Source organism: Semicossyphus pulcher, unplaced genomic scaffold, assembly GCF_022749685.1.
Source record: "Semicossyphus pulcher isolate SPU_LCO1_2020_fin unplaced genomic scaffold, fSemPul1.0.p SCAF_9, whole genome shotgun sequence".
Lineage (NCBI taxonomy): Eukaryota > Metazoa > Chordata > Actinopteri > Labriformes > Labridae > Semicossyphus > Semicossyphus pulcher.
In genome coordinates this window covers 974,248-1,001,500 of record NW_027211770.1, presented here as the reverse complement: position 1 = coordinate 1,001,500, position 27,253 = coordinate 974,248, and the positions used below count along the sequence as shown (strand labels likewise).

At 40.7% G+C, this 27,253-nt stretch overlaps 1 protein-coding gene across 3 annotated transcripts in view; it reads right to left on the bottom strand.

Moving 5' to 3' along the window:
- LOC138583631 (intermembrane lipid transfer protein VPS13B-like) overlaps window positions 1-27,253 on the bottom strand; it is a 320,195-nt gene that overhangs the window by 109,762 nt on the left and 183,180 nt on the right. For 2 of the 3 annotated variants that reach the window (XM_069655550.1, XM_069655551.1), the window contains exons 32-34: window positions 9,099-9,302; window positions 4,484-4,610; window positions 3,097-3,240 (exon numbers count right to left, since the gene is read on the bottom strand). In XM_069655550.1, the coding sequence (XP_069511651.1) occupies window positions 3,097-3,240; window positions 4,484-4,610; window positions 9,099-9,302 (475 nt within the window). Of the gene's footprint in view, window positions 1-2,617; window positions 2,697-3,096; window positions 3,241-4,483; window positions 4,611-9,098; window positions 9,303-27,253 lie in introns of those variants that run through there. The other variant, XM_069655552.1, reaches the window with a different exon arrangement.

Genomic DNA, 27,253 nt, shown 5'->3' with positions numbered 1-27,253 from the left:
TAAAAAATGTTCAGTTTACATTTCCTCAAGAAATAAGAGTTTTGAAAAAAGTTTTTTAAATATAGTATGGGGGGGGACCTCCCAGAATAGCTTCTTGCTGAACTTTCTCATCATGCCTTGAACCTGGATGAACCCACTACAGCCGTGAGCTGCCCCTCGACAGAATCAAGCCATGAATCATTCATTACAAGTCAGGGGTGAGGGCTCAGAGATCACCCTAATCAAAACCAGATGCACAGCAGGCGCCTCCTTCCTATTAACTGTATAAACAACTAAGTAAATGAATAAATAAATAAGTCAGAAAAGTTCACACTATGTCTTTCCCTCATTTGTTTTTCTAATGTTGCACTGACAATTCTAACATACAGGCTGCTTTGAGATCTTATGCTTATTTTGAGATAACCAGCACTCCCTTTACTATGCCAACGTCAAGCTTTCAAATGGCACTTAGAAGTATATTTGGGTCCGAGGATATAACTGCAAACAAGCAAAGAGGGAAGGCTCTCCACATACCCAAAGCTAGCCACAGCCTACATCACGGAGAAAGACAGTCCAGAACTAGCTATGTGTTTCATTAAACTGCAGCCTGCTAAGGAAACAACCAGCTGACAACCAGTTGGTACATTCTCCATCACATCGTAGAACATAATCTAAAGCACAGTTTTTTAAGTAACACCTTAACTCCTTTCAGTTGCAAGGCTTTTGTGTGAACAAGCTCTTGCTACCTGTACCAACAAGGACACTCTCTCCTTGGCCCTTGCTGTCCTCCTAGGCTTTCAAAGATATGTTGTCGCTGTGACCAATGATCTACAGTACGTGGTAGGTTCTTCCAAGTTAGATTCCTCCCAGAAGACCAGCCATTTCACTTCAAGCCACTTCCACAACTCATTTTGAAAAGAGAATAAGGCCAGAGTTTACAAACGGTAAGCGCCTTTTGCATTAAGTGCTGGATCTGCTGCACAAAGACACATCTTGGAGCACATTAAGCCTTGAAAAGCAGTCAGGGAGTCATTCTTGAACTAGTTCTTTGTAAAAACAATTGTCTCAAGAGTCAGTTCCTCCTGGATTTTGCAGGCTAGTTATGTCATTGTTGCAGGCTTAAATGCTTGGTTTTCGTGGCAGCTTTTAAAAAAGAAATTCAAAGCAAGTTGAGATGTTTTTAAGGCTTTTTTGTGGAAAACATTACACATCTACTGTGAGAAACTTGGACAGATGCTCCAAAAAGGCATCTATTGGCTGAGCAAGCCGTTTATCTTCTGACATCACATCAGGTCAACACACCGCACTATGACTCTGAAGTCAGCGCTAACACACACATCCGCAATGGAGATCCTGCATGGTTGAAAGTTAGGAACACAGCCTCTGTTAGCCGACAGACTCAACCAGAGGTATCATGCTGTTTATATTATGACCTGCTTTGTTGCAAGATGCTATACCAACCCAGAGTTGGACTTCCCACAAGCTGGTGTGTGGTCCATGCATTTTGTGATTCCTCAGGGTATGCATATGGCTATGTGACAAACCTCACAACTGACAGTCAGAGTGTTGAGGATGATGTAACATTCTCTTCTCTGCTGCCTGGTAGAGGGAAACTCAAAATATTCACTATAATGCCAAACCTGTAGATGACATCACTCGAGGGAAGCTTCTCTCTGCAATCAACCAACAGCAACTCAACTATAGTATTCCTTCCTGCTCAACAGCCCAGCTCAGTGGCTGGAGAACCCCAGTTTCAAACAACTCCTCAATTCAAGACCTTTAGGGACCTCATAACTCTATTGCTCATTTCTTTGCTATGGCAGCAAAGATGCACTCATGACTATGGCTTTAGACAGAGGCCAAAAGTTAAGAACATACGCCTCCTCGTGCTGGCCCCAGAATTTGGGGGGAATGATGAAATCATCAAGGTAGTAGGTTGCCTTCGTCACAGCAGCCAGCTAGATTCAGTGGCCATCCTTCCAGCAGTTACAAGTGCCAAATACCCTGTCACAACACTAGTCATTTAAGACATTGAAGAACAGGTACATAACTCTGGCTCTCTGAAAAAAGTATATATATATTTTTTATTCAATGTAAATTCCATGTGGACAAGAGACTATTCCCGGCCATCAGTGAGGCTGCAAAGATGGTAAGAGATTGCGCTGTAAACCTGAGATCTCCAAGATGGCTGACCTACCTCCCACAAGGTTACTGCAGAAAAAGCTAGCCCTGTTCTCCACATGTGTACACAGAAAGAAAATACCCTATGTGGTACTGATCAATAACCTATAGCTTGTTACTATTTGTGCAATGAGCAGTGAAACTAAAGGAAAGATACAACTTCCTCACAATGATTAACAATCAATCAATCAATCAAATCAAATTTTATTTGTATAGCGCCAAATCATAACCAGGGTTATCTCGAGACACTTTACAGAAAGAGCAGGTCTAGACCGACTCTTTGTTAAGTTATTTAAAGAGAGGCCCAACATGAATCCACCATGAGTAGCACTTAGCAATTCGGCTAACAACAGTTATATCACTCTGTCAGCTCACTTAATTTCATCCCATTGCCTGTCCTCTTCTTGCACTCATCCTGTTCCCTCCTCTATTACTCCAATCCTCACTAGAGCTGGTAAATATTTTTATGTTGTGTTTCATTATAAAACTTTATCAAGTGGTCAGACGGGGCAAATGGCGCCTGGGAGCTCCCTGTCCTGTAAACACAGCACAGCACAGTAAATTAAGGTTACATTAGAGAAATGACTTGCTCTTAGTGAGTAAATATTTAAGTTGTTGGATTCACCCAAAATATTCCGGATAGCTAGGGGCACTGTATCAGGAAAACCATTGTGTGTGTGTGTGTGTGTGTGTGTGTGTGTGTGTGTGTGTATCTTAAAAACACGCCTCTTTAGGCTCATGAAACAATCATAACTATATAATTCAAATAGAGCCCTTGAAGTTTTATTGTACAATCTGAATGTGACACACTGAATAAGTAGATATACATGAAGTACATATTTTGATAAGTGGATGTCAAAACATGTGTCCATTTAGATTAGTAAATTACTCTTAATCTAACTCGTATTGCTCATATCTATTAATTACAGTATCTACCTCAGCACTTTGCTCAGGAACGTCCATCCCCACCATGTTGTCTCTGAGAAGCTGCTGAAGGAGCTGCACCTGGTCAATGCTGAGATAGAAATCCAGACTGCTGGTCACATTTACCTCCAGAGAGTGGCCACACACCACCACCTCCTAGTTCGAGATGAGAGAGATAGCACAAAATAGGAAATTAACAGAGGGTGATGGAGGAAGCAAGTGGGGAAGACATCTAAAAGCACATTGGGGTTGTTTGTGAACTCATGCAACTGAACCTACCTGTTTTTAACTTTTATACTCTTTCCATCTCCTTTCGATCTTTTTCTATTTTGCTGAGTTGTGCCTTATTCCATTCTTTCCCGTTGCCCTCTCCAATGTGCCACCCATAGAAATACCTCAGTTTGGAGCTCCATCTAACAGGCTATTTATTGTCACTCACTGACATGGTAGGATGAACCGCACACACATGAACTACAGTAACTGCATATAACAGTATTTGGCCACCATTGTGCAAGCATATTATATCAAGACCCACTGTATGAAACACATTAAATGAATGCTAATATTGTGATCAATATCTAATGTAACATTAATATCATAAATAGTTTTTGTTTTCTCTCATTAATAATAAGTGACGGTTATTTTAACACATAGGATCAAAATATCATACGGTTTCAGTAGTTACAAAATATGTTGCAGGGTCGAATAGAAATTTGTGAGTGCTCAAATCTATTAAAGTTAGCTGGAATTAGCTATAGAAATTGTGCTCATGTATCTACACTACATAATTCAAAGTCTTCTTTGCGTTGTTACTGGTCCTGAGTGACCGTATCTAAGTGGGGCATACAAATCACATTGTGTGTTTGTCAGTATAAACTACGGATTAGCTGCTAGCTATTGCCAAGGGCCACGTTAGCGTGGGAGGATGAAGCATAAATGAGGGAAGAAGTCATGCCAGAAAACATCAGCTGTAAAAGCAGAAAGGTTTGAACTCTGTGGGTTAAAAGCCTCCATTACACAGAGGAAGAGCTGAGGGACTCCAAATATAAAAAGTTACTGTATGTCAAGAAAACAAAAACGTGAATACGTCGAATATCTACAGAATGAAAGTTTATATGGGCAAGGGATTGTGAGAGTAATTGTTACAATCATGGATATAAAAGAGCAAACTTTTAAAAGAGTATGATAAAAAATATTTAACCTCAATGACGAAAAATTTAACATAAAACCCTGGTTTAAGCAAATTCCTACATGCTTGAAACCTTTTCATTAATTATAAGATATTAAACAAGAAATAAACAAAATTCTTTGACTTTTACTGTTTTAATGAGTTTCCCACTGTTGGATAGGAAAATATAATGTCGGATTCATAAAAAAACTGTGATGAATTAATACCAACCTCTGGTTGCCCACAGTCAGTGGATAGATTCTTGCTGAAGATGATGGCTGGGGCAGCAGTAACCCGAACAGAGAAGTCAGTCAGGATTGGTGTCAGGATGGCCCTTCGCTCCTGATGCCTTCTGATACTGAACGGAGATAAATACAGAATCAACTGTTTGCAGAAACTTTAGATAGCTTCCATAACTTGTACGTTGCTCTTAATATTTTCCCCCAAAAAGTAAAAAAAAACAACAACTATGGAATGAATTTGTATATTAAATCATGGTTTCTCAGTTGGAGATATGTGCTCTTAAACAGGTATACAAAAGCAATTTATCAAAATTCTTATTAAAAAATGATCAACAAGTCAGTTGTGTACAGCTCTGGAGTTGAAGTGATTTGCTATTGCTATGCATTTATTTGCTAGTAATCTGTTGCAGTAGCAGTAACATAACAATCAACACAACACAGTAAAAACCTACCAATGTTTCTTCTTAGCAGACAAGCAGAAACACATCTCAAACTCTGACTTTTGAAATAGAACCAGTAGGATGAACAGCTGAACTCAAAGTAAGAGACTTCAAAACTGAATTTCTCTCTGGCCAGATCTGTGTTATATTCCTGTAAGTAAGCTTTTTTTTCTGCCCAAACACATTTTAGCTGGAAGCTTGAATAAGGTTACATAGACAGTAAGACATTATTTGACAAGTTCCAATTGGGAACACACCTTAATTGTATACACAAGTGAAAATAGAAACCTTCTCACATCAACTCTCTCAATTTCACTAATGTTCATTCCCACAATCAAGTCATATTTGTGGGAACATTTGTTACCAGTAAAACAAATATACAAGTGGGCTTTATAAAGCGGTGTTAATTGCCACATCTGCTGCTATAAAAACAATCAAGTGGTACAGCTTCCAATATTTATAGTTGGCAAGGATTATAAGGCCCTGTTTCTAGGTGGCCTGAGTACATTACTTAACCAGAACCAATATCATATTCACTGCTGCTAAACAAATGTGCATTACCAGTGCCCTTAAGGGGTTATTTTCTGACACACTTGTTTGCCTGGAGAGTTTAAGGGAGAACTAATCGGAGGTGAAATGATCTGTGAGGCCAATTGGTGTTGGCTAATCTCCCCTCAGACATGGATTGAAACAATGAGTGTCTCGTTGCAGGAGACAGGTGCTATCATTCACCAGCATGGAGGACTGAGGCTCGGTTTACAAGTAATATGGTTTCCTCTGACTGGGCTGGATAACTGTATGTATGTGTGTGTGTGTGTGTGTGTGTGTGTGTGTGTATGGTGCAAAGCACAATGGATGGAAAGAATGACTCTGTTTTCATACAAAGCTACACAGTTTAAACAGTAATTAGATACATCCATGGCATGGACAAAAAGAGACGGGCTTGTGGGTGGCTGACAGAGGAGAAGATGGGGAGAGTTCACAGCTTTATGACACTGAGTCTTTCCTAGCACAAAGTGACAAGGACAGATCCTGTCTGTTGATCCATGGTTCTGTCATTTCCTTCCAAATTTCAGGAAGCTGATTGAGGCCACTGTAGATCCGCAACTACTGGAATAGAACCAGAAACCTGCTGAGTGAACAAATCCAAAGGGGGACATAGGGGAGGGAGTATTGATGTTTGGAATGAGGGAAAAGTGTGGACTTTGGATGTAGTGTGTGTCGAAACTTAAAACTGAGGTGGTGTATTTTAGAATCACACAGCAGTGCAGCAAAATCTCCAGTGCTGATCTGTCCATGGCCAGGAGAATAGAGGAAGATAAAAGGCAACCCTGAATGATTAGTTTTACAGCTACAAGTGAGGGTACAAGTGAAATTTAAAAACAACAGCAACTTTGACCTTCTCAGCATGGGCACACAGATACAGACTGTAGATGTAGCAAAACCATTTAAAGTATTAGATGATTCATCACTGAGAGACACTGCATTGGCACGAACCTCCGACCTTCCGATTGAAAGACGACCAACTCTACCACTGAGCCACAGCCGCCCCTGATTGGTCTACTCTACCTGTGTCTTCTCTACCTCTAAAATTCTGAGTCACTCTGACTAAAAACTTCAGCTAAACCATTTAAATTCAATATAAACATAAGATTTGACAATTAAAATAACTGGTTAATATTTAAGTAGATTATCAAATATGAAATCCACACTCAATGCAATGCAATAAAGTAGGGCTGCACAATTAATAATAAAATGTAATCGCAATCACGATTTTGGCTTTGCACAATTAAATAATTAATTGACAGTGATATTAAGGTTAGAAATACATGCTCTGCTTGTAGAAAACTCTGCTGCATATCAAATCAAGAGCTCCCTAAACTAACAGCCTCTCCTCCAGGGGGTGATCAAGAGGTTTGGGCTTCAGTTTCGGGGGAGCTGGCATGTCATGTCATGTCATGAGCCTGTCCCAGGAGCCGCTACCTTGCAGCGGCACGTTAAAGGGGCAGAGTAAACAACAGAGGCTGGTGATTCGGTTTAACAAGCGACCATGTTCATTAGTGACTTTCAGCTGAATGCCTCTGTGGTTGTCGTACAGCATCTGTTGAGAACAGGAAGAGAATATGTAGTTGTCCTCATGAATGCCTCTCTGTTGTTTTCATTACGATCTCAAAATATATTTATCTGTTACGTCTTTGAAGTGTTTCTTGTGCAAACTTGTCCCTCGCTCTTTGAACGCTGCTTTTTGGTTGTTATGCTAAAACAGGAAGAGCGCAGATACCTGGTTAAACCGAAACACGGCCCCCCCAAAACGGCTTGTTATCGGTTGTTTGGAGGTATTTCGGGTTTAGGGCAAGTGATGTTAAGCAAGAAAAAATAATAGTGCATGAAACCTGTGTCTGCGCCTCAAGGCAACACAACTAACTTCTTCAACCAGCTGAAAAAACAGCACAAAGTGCAGCACGAGTGTCCAAGAGGAATAACGTCACTACTCCTCGTCCTTGTCCAGCATCAAGTCAGACATCCATAACAGCGACATTTCACAATGTGACACCCTCGCACACCCAACTCCCAAAGACACACAATGCAATTTGCATTTAATTTGCAAATTTAGGTAAAGAACCCAGTTAAGTCTTAGTTTGAAGCAAAATTTGTACATGAGCCTAAATGCAGCACAAAATGGAACTGAAAGTGTTGCTTTGTTTATTTAAATGTCAAACTACATTTTAAAATTGTTGTCCCAGAAATTAATTAATAATGGTGATTAATAATATTGATCAAAATAATTGTTATTACCATTTTGGCCAAAATCATGCAGCACTACAATAAAGTAAACACTTACCAAACATCTATTTTAATAAGAAAACTTATTTTGAATAACTGCAAGATTGCTCTTGCAGTTGTTTAAAATTGAGGATTACCCCGTGTCCTACACAAGTTAAAACAAATTATAAAAGCTGTTATCAGCACCTGACTGCACAGTACCTGGCATTTTCCTAAATCTGCCTAGAAATACGTAATGGATCAACCTGGAAGAGGTAAGTGAAACTTACAGTAAAAATGAACATGCTCATGTTCTCAGTATGAGAGTGTACCTGAGAATATCTGTTGACAGATAAGCTCTATTAACCTGAGAGCAATCTGTCTGAATCAGACCTGTGTGGATTTTGTACTGTATTCTTCCATAAGGCCTATTTCAAGTTGACAGGGAACACATTTGGACTCGCCTGTTCCCTTTCAAAACATGAGTGGAAAAATGGATGTGTGGCTAAACAGGCCGTTACACTTGTGCTTGTTTTAGCCCCAGAGACTATAAAAAAATGACAGGGTTTGTAATTATGACTGTGCATGGAGAGGCTCTATAATAGGGAGCTAACTCAATAACTACAAGCTGCTACCGCATCAAGATCGATACATGTTGGGACATCCACGGCTGATTCCACACACACACACACACACACACACACACACACACACACACACACACACACACACAGCACCTGTCTAAGGGTGTAACTATGTAATCTAGAAACAATGCGTATTATATTTGCTGTGCTGGTTGCAAGGGAGTGCTTCAAATGTAAAAGTATGGTTCTTTTACTGCTCAAACTTAGTATAAGATGCTTATATGGATACATATTATCTGTAGTAAAAGTAAAGAATGATTCTTTATTTTGGTCACCTTTTTACTGGATTAATTGATAATGATAAAAAAGATCAAATAGCATTAATATTATCCAGCAATGTCTGTATGTTTAATAACAAGGTTAACAATTGATATCCCACTGGAGTTCTCCCTCTGGCCACCTGATCAATGTTACTTTGAATCAAAAATGCTTGAGTCCTGGTTTGATCCAGAGAGAAATACAGTTATGGCTCTATTGGGATTACTAAGTGTTCAGTTTGGGCTTGTGAACAATATGCTTGTATAGTTGCTTATGTGAAATAGTAATCAAGGAATCCACTAGATATTTCAGAAAACATTGTGTTAGAAGTGTAATGAAAAGCTTATAACATGACAGTACAGTATTTAACTGTATTCTGTTGTTTAAATGTTTGCTCTTCTACAGTAAATACACGTAATGTATGTTGTACGATTAATAATATAATCACACATCATCTCACCCTTTGTCTTAACATGCAAGAATTGAATTGTCCCCAAACCTGCTGGCCATGTTCCACTCCAGGGCTGGGTTCTGGGAGCTTCTCTCACTCTCCGCTGACACACCTCCCTTGTTTCCCTCCTTCTCTGGCTTGAGTTGCTCCCACTGAGCTGTTCCGATGTTGATGGACTGTAGGTCGACCTGATATTGACGGTCCTCAACTTCTGAACCTGGGTCACGCAGGATGCCCAGGTTTAATGCGCGCCTAGAGGGAAGAGAGGCAAAAGGCAATTTAGTTGAATCACTTTAAAAATCAGGTTGTGCAGTTATAATTCTACCATTTAAAAACATATTGTAGGAGGCAGAGCAAAATCATCTTCAGCAAGCAGGTGTCTTAGTCCAACTAAACTAGATGAAGAGGATGGTGGTGGTTGTGGAGGTGGTGGCGAGGTGGGGCTGGGCTGGTTGGGGGGGCACTTTATAGTCTCCAGGAGTAGAACAGGTAGTCTGGAACACTGAACCGGTAAAGTGGTTCTGGCAGCTGGCTATTACTTCTGACTTCTTTCTTCCCCCTGTTATTAATTGGTTTAGTATCATAAGTTTGCAAGTTGATTTATGACTCTAGTACTCGTTCAGCCAGGCCTGAGATAAATAATCCCGCAGCCTGAGGCACCATCATTTCCTTTATAAAGTTCTATTTTACGCAATCATTGGCAGTAATCGTTTCTTAAACTCCTGAACGGCATCGTAGTCTGAAGACTGTGGCTCTCCACTGCATTACTCTTTTTATTTCTGTCTCCAAAAATGCAGGATCTCTACAGTACACACAGTCTGTAATGTGGTATAACAGATGAAGAGATATTTCAGGATTGGGCAGTGCTGTCTCTGTAGTTTAAGTGTAACAGTAAAGTGAGCAACTGTCCCATCAGTGCCAAGGAAAAATGATGTCATGTATTTTGCCTTTGAGAGACAATATCCTGACGAATTCACAAGGCAAAGGAATAATCAAAATCTAACATCTGCATATGACATCACGGCCCTTGCTTCGTTATGATATGTTTACTTGTGCTGGTGAATTCAAATGAGAGCTTAAATGGTATAAATAAGGGCTTAAAATGGCTGCAGATGTAGCAGCAGCATGAGTGGTTTTATTTGTTTTCAGCAACGTCAATGGTAATTTTCATACAGCATTTCCCTCTCTTAGCTACACTGGAAAGACCTCTACGAGAGCGTGATGTTATGACAATGAGCAACAAGTACAAAAGCACTGGGAATGGGAGATCAGAGGTGTATAACTGGATTTAGCTGGATTTGTTGACATACAAATAAGTGAAACAGATCCTTAATCAACATTTGGAACCACATTTATCAACAGAGTATAATATAAATCAAACAAAGGGCCCTGTAAGATTTGGGTGGGATGTGTCAGTCTAGATTCATTAGGGCTTTTGTAACAGTACCTCCATCACCCTCCCCAACCCCAAACTGTATTTTTCACATTAAACAAACCACAGTTGCCTCATACGCTTACCTAATTATCTCTTAACTTTAGCTTATTTAGGAGACTCTCTTACTCACAATCAACATTACATGGGAGTCTGCAGCCAAGTCTCTGCATTGCTGAGCCGCAGGGTCATCTCCGATGACATAAATAAATATGATAAACATTTGTCTTGGTCATGCAGCCAGTGGAAACTGGTGTGATTTAATATCAAAAGACATATTTCAGCCAATCGCAGGAAACGAAAGAGCTTCATTTCTGACAAATGAGGAGGGGAGGAATTTTGGAAGTTCCCCTTGGGTGCAATAATAATTGAAGCCAGATTTTCTTGTTGTACATGTGGGGAGAAAACACTGCCGGTTTGACATATTTGATTGGTCATGTGAAGACCACACTGCTTGGCCAAGAGGAATCAGAGCATGCCTTGGGAAAGCACAGCACTCAAACTACCCACCGTATACACTGACGAACTAAAAACATACCAAGCAAGGCAGGTGGAACACACCGTCCTACTCAGTCTCACATGCCATTATCAGACATCTGCCTGCCACTACCATGTAGAAAATGTGGAAGAAATTAAAATATCAAGTCATGAATGACATGCTTTTGCAGATGAGGAAGGCGAGGGAGAGAAGAAAGAGGGGAGGAGAGAGGGAGAGAATTTTTTCTCAAACACAAGTACTTAGTTTTGCCCTTGTTCTCGAGCCAACCTTATTTTAATTGCAGGAAAGGACCACAGAAACATTATTTTTACGACAAAATTCTGCTATTTATAAAAACGGATCAAAAGTACTGCAGTAAGAACTCTCTGTTTCATGGCCTTCATGGCTATTATTTTCAAAACATTTCTCCCTCTTCTGACACAATTTAAACACTATTTGAGTCTGAAAGGCCACTGCGCCGATTTTGCATTAGCGCTGAAACATGAGGGCTCCAATCCAACATTATCATGGCTCAAAGTCAAAACCTCCGTCCAATTCAAGCCATCCAGTGGGAAACAGCAGACAAAATAGTGAAGCCATGGCAATGTTATGCATCTAAAACACAGGACTTGGAAAGAGCGATCTAATAGTGATTCATCATTGATAAAACATGATATGATGTTCCAAATTTCTTTGAGCAGAAGATGTAAGGACAAATTTACAATAAATTGCTGTATAATAATACATGTTCCTCTGTTTGGGATACTTTTAGTCAATGCACATGCCTGGAAGAGCATATACTTGAGAAGGACAACAAAATTCAATAAACCTTCTTGGCACATGCTTAGCACACCAGATAAGACACACATCAGCTTATACATATCTAATACCATAAACACAAAATGAGCTCATGCAGATACACACTCCGCTGCAGAAAGCCATGGATGCATTACGTGTAATGAGTAAAGGATTTACTTGCTGAACAAGATTTTGGAATAAAGAACTTGCACAATGGGAAAGAACGAATTCTAAGAAAAATAAAGTAAAATACATTTAAAGAATGTTTGACAGATACAGAACCGCAATGAACAAAGCCAATGGGTAAATAAGAAAAAGGGCTTGTTGAAAAGGAGCAAAAGTGGGATCTTTGAAGTGCTTCATTACCACGCTATGGTTCTGAAGGCTAACCGTGGTTCAAGGTTGTAAAACAAACCACAGTGGGATCTGGTTGAGGCTCAGGGCCTGATGGTAGTAGTGTGGAAGCAGTGGGCTGTGTTACAGCCTCTTGCAGAAGGGATCCTGTGGGGCAGGGTGTACCATGGCCATTGGCTTTAAATGGCCTCCCACCTTCCTCTCTAAAATTCCATCCCCCCCACCCCCCCCAACTAGATCCCCTGCCCCTGGTTGGAGGGGCAGGAAGCACCAGGGTTATACTAAGCTCTGCTGGCTTCTGGATCTCGTCACTCTGAAACCAGCAACCTGAAACCACAACCCCAGACCTGTTTTTCACTCCATTTCCCCAACAATCACATGCAATACATGTCTGCTTACACATTCAACAGAGGCAGGAGTGTATGTAAATTTGTGTATACTTGTGTGTGTTTAAGAGTGAAGGAGCCGTCTGCTTCTGCTCTCCTAGTACAACATATGTACTGAAAAGATATCAGGCTTAATTTGGCCAAGTGGAGCTTAATTAAGTTTGTAAAGAAAAGTGCTATTTTCATGAAATTTTAGTGTCAGCAGTAGATAACCCCTGTATATTGAAACTGAAGTAGCACACTTTGCAAAACACGTAACGGTGCATGTCTTGCTGAGTCATTTCATTTTCATCATTTTGGTGAGGTCTCTAGAGGCCAAGAGCTTTTGCAAGGCCAGCCATACATCCCCCCATTCTCATAAAGAGAGCATTCAATTTAGGTTTTAAAGTGCTTTCTTGGTGGATCCAAATGTTATAAGCTTAACACCATTTGCAACCAGCAGCTCTTCAATGGTATCTCTGTTTTGGAGAGGCCGAAGCTGCAGAGTGGCTTCTCAATCTGTTTGCTATGGCTCCCAGTGGCTAAAAGCAGAATCCTACTGGGTCTGTGTGTGAGATGAGGGGAAATTCATAAGCATTATAATTCATGAAACTTGCAATTACTTAGTAAGTTAAGCACCCCTGCCTATGGTGGTCCGCTCTGAATTGCCAGCCCTTCTGGGCTGTGGATTTATGACCCCAGTCAAGTCCAATTGCTGCTAATTTGCATCTACCAATTATAGTAATTAAGGATCTGAATTAGAACGCTGAGCAGCCATCGGATTAAAATGGGAAATGACGCTTTGGAACATGGCGACTCAGCAGAACACAAGACCCAGTCACTCAAGGATCTTATAGCACTGAACTACTGAACACTGCTAGAGGGCTTTTTGTTGACTAGAGCTCCTTCAACAGGAGTCAAAGAAAAACACAATAACAACAAAACTGCTACAATGTTGTGCACTATACAATACCTGTGGTTATTTTATGGCAAGTACAAACATTCCAATTTATAGTAAATGTTTCTTTATGCCATAATTTGCTGCTTTCCTGCATTGTGTCTGGGCTCTTTGGACTGAAAAAAACCCATGGCAAAAACTCAATGATGTATTATTCTAACCCAATAGCATTCCTCATCTTCCCTGCTGCCTCCAACAGAAGCCTGTTATTCATTAGGCTGATTGCACTTTAAAGGCACTCATACTTAACCAATTATATCATATTTACACAAGATCTTAGAAGGAAACTATTACTTCTGTATACAATACCAGCAGGGCTCATCTCTAGCTCATACCACCCTCATGACAGTAGTAAACTGTAAAGAACTAAGAGAAAGTGATACAGAAAAGGCTCTCTGTTGCATGGTGTAAACCAAAATGCAGTGTCTGTACTTTAATTTCAACGTGCCTTAATTACAGGAGTAATTTATCTTCTATGCAGTTTACCTCTCTGAGAAGTTCAATTGTTACACACAGTCCATATAAGACTGGTTACTCTGAAGACACTGGCTAACGTTCTCGCCATGATGGCCTGTTAAAAAATGTCAGTCTGGCTGGTGTTGTTTCTTGGCTCATTGTGAACTAATTCAAAATCTGCTTCTTGCATCAGAGCTCCATGTTGCAAATGGTAAATAGTAAATGGACTGCACTTATATAGCCCTCTTCTAGTCTTTGCAAGCACTGAAACTGCTTTTACACTACATGTCACATTCACACTCACATTCACACAGTGATGGCAATCTCCAGTCATGGCTATGCCTTCGGGAGCAATTTGGGGTTCAGTGTCTTGCCCAAGGACACTTAAACATGTAGACTGTAGCAGTCATCTTCTAATTGAGAAACTATCAACTCTACCACTGAGCCACAGCCGCCCCTTTGTGTATGCAGCAGTCCGTCATAGACTTTGTCTAATATATATGGACTGCTGAGAATTACTATAAGTCATCTGTGTGTCTCTTTGCATGTCATCAAAGCACTAGCAATGAAAACTAAAGGGGTTGGTGCTTGTGAAATCACTTTCTTTGTGAGCACTAATAGAACTGACATGCTTCCTCCCTTCTCTGAAAACAGACAAAATGCTACTTTTATAAAACGTGTCAGGCAGAGTTTCAGCAGCAGGTTTTTAGAGTTGATAACATATTGTTCACATCAATTCAGGAAAATTAGGGCCATATTTGATGAGGTTATAGGTATAGGTTTAGCAGACAGGCTGAACAATCATTGAGCTTAAACAGTAGGTTCTTCTTATTGATGTTTGCCTTGAATATTTTGTTGTCTAGTTCAAATTCCCTTCCACCAAACTAAAGGCAGAATGAAAGGATTACAATGACTTGTTGCTAGATGTTCCCACATGATGGAGTTAAAGAAGCCCTGGTGTGGCCCAAGACTACAAGACTATAACAGCTTTCCCATGAGATGGTGTCCAAATACATTCATGTCAGCAAGAAAAAAACAGCATAAAATAATTACATTAATCTGGAGCACACATGCTTCCTTCTACAGCTAATTCTTCCTACTCTGTAAATGACTGCAGAGCTAGTGTTTATAATTCTGAAGCGGATCTTGCATTCATCCAAACCGCCAAGTGTATTTATACAAGATGACATTTCTATACAGGAGATTTCCTACTTTTTCGCCTTCTAACTGAGGAAAGCTTACGGGGCAGTGAACTTCTGCGCTTACCCAATTCCTCTAGTAATGCTGTTAATTTGGGGATGGACAGGAGGGGAAGAATAGAGGTAAGGCACAAAAGTGGAATGGAAGAGGGACCAAAAAAAGTTAATTTCATTTAAAACAACAAGAAAAACAATGTAAATGGAGCACAGTTGAAGGCAGTTGAAATAGAAGAGCAAGGTTAATAGAGTGAAAAGAAAGTAACTTAGCACTGAGCTTAAAAATGTAAACTGAAAGTTAATGTGAGTAAAAACTTTGGCAAAATAAGTTCCATATGAAGTGACACAAAAAAGCAATTTGAAGCTCTAGAAAACTCAAGACAATTTGGCTTAGTAGACAAGTATAGGTATAACTTGTATAACTTAAGAGTAATGATTGCCCTTTTCTATTCCAATTTTCAAGTAAATCTTATAAAAGCAACAGTGGGTTAGGGTTAGCATTTCATTGCTGTATCATTCAGCTGCCATTAACACTTTGCTTAACATGTTTAGGTCGCACCAACCACCCAAACACACTCCGGCACGAGTGGCTCAAACCATGGCGGAATCTCCACGGTACCCATCAACTTCTAAACAGTTTTAGTCACTATAATGCTCATACTGGCGACTCCAAACCCTAGCATAACCCTAGCATAAGTAGAGACAGTAAGCTTGCTCTCATCTGTAAAGAGTATGTCTCCAAAGCTTAGGTGGCCAGATCTGTTTTTTACATGGGAAGTTCAATTGTTCTGTACAGTGTTTTGCGGTGAGGACAGAGGCTGTCATCTGGATCTCATATCATCATCATGGAATAAGTAAGTAAGTTAAATGTATTAATATAGCGCTTTTCACACACATAGGTCACAAAGGGCTGAGTAGAAAGGCTGAAATGTAGAAATTCTGGAACACTGCATAAAGCATTCACAACTCAATGAAAGACAGTGGTAGAGAAATTAAAAGGGGTATGGTGATTTGAAAGATGACATTAATTAATAGTTTCCTGATGAAGCACCTCACCTCTCCTGCTCCTTGTATTCTGTTCTCTCCAGAACAGTGGGTTGGAAGTGGCCCCTGCAGGCCAGGCTCCTGACAAACCACAATACTAAACAGGCAGTGCTGTGAAAATATTGCATTCAACCAACACAATGCCAAAACTTCTGAGCTCCATGCTGTAAAGCTGCCATAAAGATGCAGGCACTGAGTACCTTTAATGGGAAAATAGGAAGAAAAAGAAATGTATAGAAAGATGAAAAAAATACAATAAAAGTAGTAGCAGGAGGGGAGTCAAAAATAAAAATACTAAACAGAGCTTCAGTGGTGTCTGTGTTGAGCTGGAGACTGGACTGGTGGTATTGGCAGTATTATAAGCCCAATTTATAGGTGCATTATAATTTAAAAAAAAGTGATTATTTTGAAAGATAATTTTTTCAAGTCTTGAGACAACTCAAAGCGCTTTTACACTACATGACACATTCACACATTTACACACACATTCACACACTGATAGCAGATACTGCTGCATAAAGTGTCAATCAGTCATCTACATTCACACACTGATGGCTATGCAATTTGGGGTTCAGTGTCTTGCCCAAGGACACTTCAAAATGTAAACTGAGGGAGCTGGGGATCGAACCGCCAACCTTTCCGACTGAAAGATCACTACCACTGAGCCACAGCTGCCCTACGTCACAAAAATAAGGATAATTTTTGCGTCAGAATTTATATTTTCACTGAAAAAATATCATGAAACTGTGAAACTTGTTGGTGTCTGTACCAACGTCTTCTTATATCTAGAAATCAATATTGGTAGGCAAGATGTTGCAGGCATTTTGTCACATATTTGACCATGACCATAAAATTGCAGCTTCCATTATTTGGATACGGCGCTTGGCCACACAGTAATATTTCAGTAATATTTATTCAGTTGTGCAGCCCTGGCAAAATGGAATTTAATATTTGTAAGCGTGTTTTCATTTTGAATCATTGGGCCTCATTTACGAACAGTGCGTACGCACGAATCTGTGCTTGAACTGTGCGTACGCACGTTTGACGCACAAATCTGGAATTCATCAATTTGTTCTTACCTAAATTTCTTCGTACTCTGCGAACAAATGTAGAACTCCCTCAGACCATGCGTACGCACAAATGATGAAAGAAATGTCCTAGGAAATGTTAACACATCCTTTTAACTAAATGCATACTATATTAAAACTTCATTTATTGAAAAAAAGGCTTTAATAGACAACAATAATTGAATTTACTAATGTATGGACCAAACGTAAATGCCGTGTCATCCTCATAATTTATTGTCATATAATTAAAACTTCAATTATAGCAGTTGAAATAGTTTATTAAGTTTACAATAGGGTAGACCGTATGAAAATGTTCATATTGAAATGTAACACTTTTGTTACAATTGTTTCTATTTCTGCTGATGTGAAATGTTTCTTTTTTCCTTTTGAGGCCATCTTTCACGTTCTTTCAGCTTCTCCGTAACACCGCTCTCTTCATGCGGCACCAAACAGATGTCCTTATACAGAGAAATAGAGGCGTGGCAGTTTGCTGATAGCAGATCGTGGACACGCGCCTGTCAATTTACAACGGTTCTGATTTACTAACATACGCACGGTGGTGAGAACAAAATTGGCCGGTACGCACGTGTCATAAATCCGACGGTGATTTTGCGCAAGTACTTATTTTTTGCGGGGAGTAAGAACATTTCTGCGCAGATATTAGTGAATGGGGCCCAATGTGTTTCTGTTACCTTCAAATAAGGGTCTCTATCCACAACATTGCATTGTCTAGTTTCTACAGTGGTCCAGAACAGCCAACCTGAACACTGGCTGAAGGGGGGGTTCAATTTGTTACCAGATGTGCAACGGCGATAGGTTCTCTACAAAGTAAGTGAATAAGTTGTTGAGTGAGGGGTGCTGTATGAGGAAAGGGAGGTAGGAAGGAAGGAAGGAGGGAAGGGGGACAATTAAGGACTGTGCAATGCTTCTGTTAAACAGAAAATGTGTTCTGTCCAGGTGTAATGAATTTGATGGCACATGAGCTGTCATGAGAAAAACTGTTCAGGAGGAAATGAGCAATGATGAGACCAAATAAAATGAGAAGTGGAAGATTAGAAAAGGGCTTAGGTAAAAAATGTTCGACAACATCCTGCAAAGAAGACAGAAATTGGGGGACAGACGGGGGATAAAAATATTAGGAGAAACAGGAGAGAAAAGAGGACACTTTGAAGAAGAGAGGGAGAATGGGGCAGAAAACAAGGGAAAGATTGATGAGAAGGTAAACCTCTAAAACATGCCATGAGATGACTTGTAAAGTTTAAAAAGAAAAGTGTCGCTCCACCTGTACCGGCACTTGTTATGCGGGGCTGGCCTGAATAACCTTTTTTTTAAACTGAGAAATTGGAATCCTAGTTGTCCATCCTTTCCATTCACACGACAAGTACAACATCATCTCATAAGCATCAGTATCTCCATATTTGAGTTATTTAAAAGGCAAGATACATGTATGGTATTGTAAAAATAATAACCTGAAATTCTGTATACCGTTTGCCTAATGTTCCTAGTTTGCTTCCTGCGGTTAGGATACAATGCTCTCCATTGATTACTGACGTGGAAGGTGCCATAAACTAGTCAAAGTTCAAGTACAGTATGTGATATGGTGTGTAGGTGAGACAATTTGAATGCTTCTAACATGTCAGGTTGTGATGTGAGTCTATTTTCTCCCTGTGTTGTATTTCCAACATGTGTGTTAGCTGGATCTCTCCTTCTGCCTTCAAACAAGCCTTATGCTCCTTAAAGACAATAAAAACTCTTATGTGGCTTTTAAATGCCAATAATATCGGCTACACATAATGTGATACCTTAAAAAAAATCCTCCTTATAGCCGTTCAGATGGCTTCAAAGTTGTAAATAGATGAGATGGAAACATATCAAGGGGGGAACAATGATGCTTCCGCTGGCTCCTCCTCATTCCTGAGGAATGGAGGGAAGTCTTGCCAATAGTTGGATATTTCATTTCAGCATAAATATATGAAGCAAAGCATATTTGCTTAAGTAAAAACTGCACTGGGTACATGTGCGAAATGAGAGCTGTGCAACGGATGATAAAGTAGGGCTGTTGTGTGTATCTGTGTGGGGGGTAAGTTATGGAGAGAAGAAAGGAGACCACCGCAGTAGAGTTGTCTACATGGTGGCTTCACATTTCCCTCTGCTGTTCTCGCAAACCTGCAGCTGAAGTAACATGACTGACATTCATTCACAAAACCCCCCAAAACTACACAAACACACACACAAACACTTCACTGTGTTGCAAAGCCTCTGCCTCAAAATGAACATACCTGGCAGCCTGCTAATCTTAATGCCATGTATAAAAGCTTTTGTAAATCTAACAGCATAAATCATTTGTGGAGAGTCAATGGGGTTCAAGCATTGGGTTCCAGTGCATGTGTGAAAGGGACTTCAGATGCAGTGAATCATACAACAGGCACATAAGTAAGGATTGTTAAGAAATTACTGCCTCATGACCACAGAAAAAGGGTTGTTCAATTTTAACTTATTGCATGTGTTGATTTAAGAGGAATATTTGTGTGTTGGTGGAACAAAACCAAGCATATCAATGTAGAGGAACTAACCAAACACATATGTTAGAGTTGATTATATAGTGTATACATAAAATAGGCTATTTGGTATTTAGCGAGACTGAGTAAATACAACTGGGAAAGACTGGGAGGAAGAAGACAGCTCTTAGTCCATTTTAGTGCCAGCCTATGTCTCTTTCAAGTCTGGTTGGGCCTCCTGGGGTTGAAATGCGCCTTATTACACAAGCATTAGGCAATTACGCCACTCGTTTCACATTGGCTTCCCAGAGCCACAAAAGAGCTTGTGGCTTCACACATGGACTTTTGAAAGCATCTGCACATTCCTTCAATCCTCCAATTGCCTCTGCTTTGGTCTGATTGGCTACTGTGTAGCCTACTGATAAATGCAACTTGGCATAGAGACTCCTGACCATACACACCCACAGACGCAAGCACACACACACACACACACACACACGCACAAACACACACACGGAGAAAATACACATTTTCCCTTCCGAATAAAAAGGCAGTACAATGACATACTGCCATGTATATGCATTGATGTTACTATTCTTTACAAGCCCTACTGCTCTAAGAAAAAAGAGCTGCCAAATACTCTCCCTCAAAATGTAGCGTCCCAGACCGTGCTGTGCATATCTCTACATGACTTATATTCAGCTTGATCTATGTGACATCCTAGGTAAATAAATTAAACTAAAGGGAAACACGGACTATCAATATATTTATAAATTCCCCGACAGTCCACCTGGCCTCGGCTAATGAAGTGGGACTAGCCGGTCTGTCTGTCTGTCAGTACAGTGACATTTTCAGACCAACCACACAGGATGCCAGAACATCAACATGTCATGAGCAGGGAAAAAGGAAACTAAAACAGAATAATGCTCAAACACATGCGGACACACATAGACAAAATAGAACATAGAACTTAGAATTTCATGTAGACACACACACACACACACACACACACACTTGTCAGACTTTGACAGGGTAACACTAGTAGAATGTGTGTATTGCATGCTACAGATGAGCACAGAACATCCGAGGTCGGTTGGTTTGGGTGTATTCTTGGAACCCTATATCCTGCTTCAGGATGAAACATTCACAGTAACACACACATACAGGCACACTCATTGAGAAAGAAGCCCTGTGGCAAGGCAGTCAACGCCGGTCATCAGGCCCTTTTATGAGTGCTGGACAGCTGAGGGGTGATCCCTGAAGCCTCTGTCAGCATGCATCTTGACCCGAGCGACAGCAGAATGCCAAAACACGAGAGAGGTTTCCGGGAAACTCTATTGTAACCTCATGGTACTACCACAAGAAAGATCAAGATGTTCTAAAATTGGCTAGAATTTGCCCTCTTTGGGTGACAGATGTCAGTACTAATGTTTATGGATATATCTAAAACTTAATCTAAAACTTTCTTGACCAAAGTGTTAGACCAATGGACCCAAAGATTAACAGACCAACATCGCCATCCCAACACCCCCTCCTCTTTGTTCCAAAAAAGAGAGGGAAAATAAGTTGTGGCATAGTTGTTTGATTCTCATGTGGTGAGTCCTAATACCCCACTCTCTCCATCTTCTCCACTTTCTCTGCACACTACATCAGAATCATATGCATAAAAGGGCCTCAAAAATGTACAGGAGGGCCCAGGCGGGGGTTTTCTCTCTCCTAATTCCCCTAAACCTCTAACTGCAGGCCGGGAAATACAAGTGGTGCAATCTTCTCACAGTGCAGAGGGCCCGAGAATAACATCACAGAGGCCACAGATATTTATGGAATGAACCACAGGCTGTACACAGAAGTCAGCAGACACCACAACACAGCACAGAAGACGCTGTATACAGCTCTCTACTCATATACAGCACAAGAGACTGTCAACTAAACACAAAGAGTGGAGCTGTCGCCAAATGCAGTAGGGGCAAGCTCAATTATGGAAGCAGTAGCTTGCTGTGGCACATCCAGTAGCTGCCACAACCTGCCAGGGGAACTGCCAGTAGCTACCGTGACCTGCCACCACCTGCTGCGGCATTTATAGTGGCTGCTAGGACCTGCCAGGGGAACTGCCGGTTGCTACCGTGACCTGCCACAACCTGCTGCGGCATTTATGGTGGCTACCGGGACCTGCCAGGGGAACTGCCAGTAGCTACCGTGACCTGCCATTACCTGCTACGGCATTTATGGTGGCTACCGGGACCTGCAAGGGTAAATGCCAGTTGCTACCGTTACCTGCCATTACCTGCTGCGGCATTTATGGTGGCTACCGGGACCTGCAAGGGTAAATGCCAGTTGCTACCGTTACCTGCCATTACCTGCTGCAGCATTTATGGTGGCTACCAGGACCTGCCAGGAGAACTGCCAGTAGCTACCGTGACCTGCCATTACCTGCTGCGGCATTTATGGTGGCTACCGGGACCTGCCAGGGGAACTGCCAGTAGCTACCGTGACCTGCCAGAGCTGCTGCGGCAATTACTCAGCTACCGGACAATACAATTTTCACAGCAGTTAGGCACAAAGCCTCTCACACACTGTCAATTTGTCCACTGCAGCTTCTGTTTTTGTAGCTTGTGTTACAGGCAAGTTAGTGGAAACCCCCACAAACAGGAGTGAGTGAGAGGCAGCCCATTTTGACTGTCAGTTGCAGCGGCCATGCCATGGCTGCTACCTCTGGTGCCTTCCCATGCTCGACACCCCACCACAATGGCAATTTGTCAGTTTCAGCTCCATGTTACAGCGCAGCTGCCCCCGGAGCTTCCCTGAGCACTGCTGTAGCGCAAACATGTAGCTAATAACTATCATTTCTATTAGCTACCAGAGCTTATAGTAGAACTTGTATTGGCTATCTTTATAGTCATCTTCAATACTATTATACTTCTCCACTTTTACTTCTCTGAATAACAACGCGAGTGATGACACTGATGAGTCGGCTCCATAGACTGTACAAATAAGGTAACTACGCATGTACAGTAAAACAACCGTGTTGCTCAGCCATCCTCATTTATTGACTTTTACAGAATATTTACACAGGATGGCAACAAAGCTCACGGAAGTGAAATACATTAATAACTCATATCAAAATTTCCAGAAATGACTTAAAATTATGCAAACAAAATTTACATTTATATCGTTTATAAACAAACTTATCACAAATAAATTGTGCTTACAGAACTAATAATAGAACTAATAGTCTGATAGCCACATAACTGCTGTTACAACCGGCAGTTCCCATGGCATGTCCTGGTAGCCACCATAAATACTGCGGCAGGTAGTGGCAGGTCGCGGTAGCTACTGTCAGTTCCCCTGGCAGGTCCTGGCAGCTAACTGCCACTACAGCTCTGGCAGGTTGTGGCAGGTCGCGGTAGCTATTGGCAGTTCCCCTGGCAAGTTCTGGCAGCCATCAAAACTGCCACTACAGCTCTGGCAGGTCATGGCATGTCGTGGTAGCTATTGGCAGTTTCCCTGGCAAGTCCTGGCAGCCAGTAAAACTGCCACTACAGCTCTGGCAGGTCGTGGCATGTCTCAGCAGGTCGCCGTAGCTATTGGCAGTTTCCCTGGCAAGTCCTGGCAGTTTTACTGGCTGCCACTTACAGCTCTGGCAGGTTGTGGCAGCTACTGGAAGTGCCACGGCAAGCTACCGCTACCATAATTGAGCTTGCCCTCTCTTGTCAAATGCTTTTCAATGACGGATAGAGGCACTGAGATAATACATATCTTAAATGATATGTAGGAAAAACTTGCAGCTTTGAAACATTGTTTTTATTTAGCATTCATATGAATTTAACTCTTATTAATCTGTTGGAGGGTTGTAGGCAGACATAGAGGAACAGCCGATAGTCTTCTTAAGGGACTATACACTTATGAAGACTGATAGCCTCATACCGAGTGGTTGGCTTTGTTGGACACAGGGGTCAGGTACTCTGGTCCACACATTAAAGATGAAATACACTAACATTAATCTTGTTTTCTTTGTTCTGCCCTAAAATGCTAGCTCTGCTGACACAAACCAAGTCCTCCCGTCACTCTTCTACATGTAAAGGCATATAGCATTTCTAACTCTCCAGGAAATCAGCTTGCATGTAATATGATATGTATGCTTTATCATAGAGGGGACAGAGTAATCTATCTATCACGTTGGTTCTCACAAAAAAGGACGGCAAATACTACATTTCCTAAAAATGAAGACACAGCAGTACTCAGTGAGTCTAAACTTTCTGTTCACCTTGTGTGATGGCTGTTTCAACCCACTCAGCACCCTTCCTAACCCACTCTCAGTCCCATCTGTTGACTTTGTGCATAATTTAAAACATAAATTCTCGGACAAGCCTTAATAAAACTGGGTGTACGATTCATTATGGGCAGCCTCCTTTTTTAAAACAATTTGATGTTGCATTGATCCCGAATGTCAAGGGATGTGAAATATGTCCACTGTATTTACAAGCACCAGGTGTTTCCATTGCTGGAATGACAAAAAACATTTATTCTGGCTGACCCTTAAATCCTTGCCCAATTTGTCTCCTTACTCTGTAGAAGAGAGGGAGAGCATAATCTAATGTGAGAGGGTAGAAGAGAGTGTTAAGAGAAGGGATAGAAACAAATGGCGTTAAAAGGTCTTTTACTAATCATCTTAAATGGATGCTTCTTTCTCAGCCACCCAGGCCTACACAGAGCAATGAAGCTGGACCTCAGGACACCTCAGAATCATTGTTGATGAAATCTTTTGCACTATTAGACACCTAACATCGTTTTGACTGCTGGGTTTCCGCTTAACTGCCATAAAAGCTTATAATGACTGATTACTTAACTGAACATTTGCACAAGTAATCTCATATCAAGACAATCATTTACGATCAAAGGGATAGCTATATTATAACATATATTTAAGTCTCTGTCATACGTTACAGTAATGACAATATACACATATGAATCAACTAAAAGATCAGAACATCTAGTTAGCCAAAAAAGGACCAATGCGATTTAAGAGTTTTACTTAGTTGGTTTGGTTTTGCCCACAGTTCCGTGTTAATAACACACTTGCATATTTTCTCCAAAAAACCCCCAACTAAATTTAGAATGAACTTCAAAAGGTTCATGTCTGGCAGGGCAATCCCAACAGACACCACTTTTGCTGATCTATAATACTAATCTGCATACTCAAAGCAGACTATTGACATATAACTCATTAAGCTCTACAATAAAAGACTTTATCATGGTTCACAGTTCATCAAACCTTTTCACTTATTAATACTGCTGTGTCAAATTTTATTTATTGTGATTGGTGATTAATTATACAGATATTACCATTATTTCCATCTCTGGGGTTGATGATTAAACCTGCTTAGCAGCTGGGGAATCCTTTACAGCAACTCCTAAATCAGTGTATATAAGCACAGGTCCTGAGTGTCATTGTGTGTGGCCCGAGCCACTCTCCTCCTTCGCTGCGGCAGCATAGCAAAGCCCTGCACTTTCTGCTGGTATAAACAAACCAGGAAATGGGGCACTTGGCAGCCGACTAAAGTGAGTGATGAGGCAAGTGTGCACTGAAGCATCTAATGAATCATTTACCGGGAACTCTGGGTTTTATAAAGAAAAGAAAAATGAGGCAAGAGACAAAGAAGAGGTACAACAGCTGAGCGAACAAAGAAAAAGAAGACCGCTTACTTCCATACAATACATTCTATTTATTTGCCACACAATAAACTGTATGATAAAGTTGTTATTGTACTTAAGTGTCTGTGAAAAATCATTATTATCCATTAAGTGTAAAGAACTATTTTTTAAATTTACAATACTGAGTAGAGTGTATTTTCTCTCTTTAAAACATATAGGTCTTGCTATAGAAGTTCGCAGCATCATCAATTTATAATTTTGTTAGTAAAAATCATAATATTACATATCCATTTAGAAGACAAACCCTCTTCCCATAGTTTCTGACCAGTCAAATTACTCACTGCCAGGTAGTGGGACCCAGTAGGGCACAGCTCTACCACCTCCTATATCAATATATCCACACAAACTGCCATTACAAGGAAGTTACTAAGGGAGAATAGTGCATGACGTATTGCTTGGGAATTTTATTAGTAACAGGCAAGGGCCTGGCTTCAACAGGCTGTGTTTATCTGAGGAGGGGAGATCCCCATCACAACCACTTATTAGGACATATATGTGGGCTAAGCCAGGCAGCCATTCAACAGCAATGAGGGACTTGCTCGCTGACCACAGTGTGCTGGGACGGGACCAGTCTAACCAACACTGGAGCAACAGAGAGAAAAACCGAGACAGGAAGGAAATAACAAATACACATGGAGATAAAACTATTGCAAAAAATCATTCAATTATTTTGTGGTAGGCTTATGTACTTTCAGTCTCCCACCAACAGCCCATGAGGTAACCAAGTATGTGATGGAATCTAGAGTTGTGTCATCTAGGTGTGGGGATGTCGGGAAATGTTGAGGATATTTATGGACACAAACACACACACACACAAACACACACACACACACACACACACACACACACACGTATAGAAAAGAAAAACGCCAATGCAGAAGTGCCAAAAAACTGTAGTTCCTCAAGTGGCCACTTGAGGCTTGGTCCCAAATCAACTCAATTCCCATTAAACCCCACATAAAAATCCCCAACTTTACAGCAGACTGTTTACAGCCTTGTATAAACAACGGTGTAGGTCTCTATAGCTAATTTCTCTATACATGACAGATAGACAGGGGTATAACTCACCCTTACATTAAGGCATAAAGGTAATCTTAATTAGGGCTGTTGCCGCTTCGAGGGACAGATGAATGGCAGCAGTTGACTGTCCATTTTTTTGCGATTTATACTTTAGCAGATATCAGCAGGTAAGCTACACTCACCATACCTGCTTGTTCAGTGATTGTCATACATTGATTTATTTGTGGTGGTCCATGCATGGGAGTCACGATTGTTCTTGATTTTTCCCCGCAGAGAAGATGGTGGGCCATAGTGATAAGGAGTTTATTTTATGTTGCCCGGTTTATCACCTGTTGAGCAAGAAATACTGATCATTTCTTTGGTTTTATAAATAAACAACTCCATTCAGCTACTGAAACAAATATAATCTAATTCTGTGGGAAATATGATGGTTAACTAGCTCATTACCCAACCTGTCCTCTCCAGCTTCACCCACTAGTCTTAAATTTGTTACCTCTGGCTCGACAAAACCTGGTGGCAGCTAATTGCTGAACCTGAGGCTTCAAAAAGGCAATTTAAAATTATGATACAAAAAACTTCCTAAACATCATATTAAACAAATATGGTCTTATGATCTGCTCGATGTTTGTTCTGTGTGTTTGTTCTTCTTGTACTGCACCGCAACCTCTGCATTTGCTGGCTACTGTTCCCCAAATATAAAAAAAAGAAAAACTTTCTCCTTAATTGCACACCCCACCTTAATCCTAGTTTTTAACTATTCCCCTCTTAAAAACAGTCTGATAATAAGTGATACTTAATATATTGGCATCTACTTATCGCTAGGGA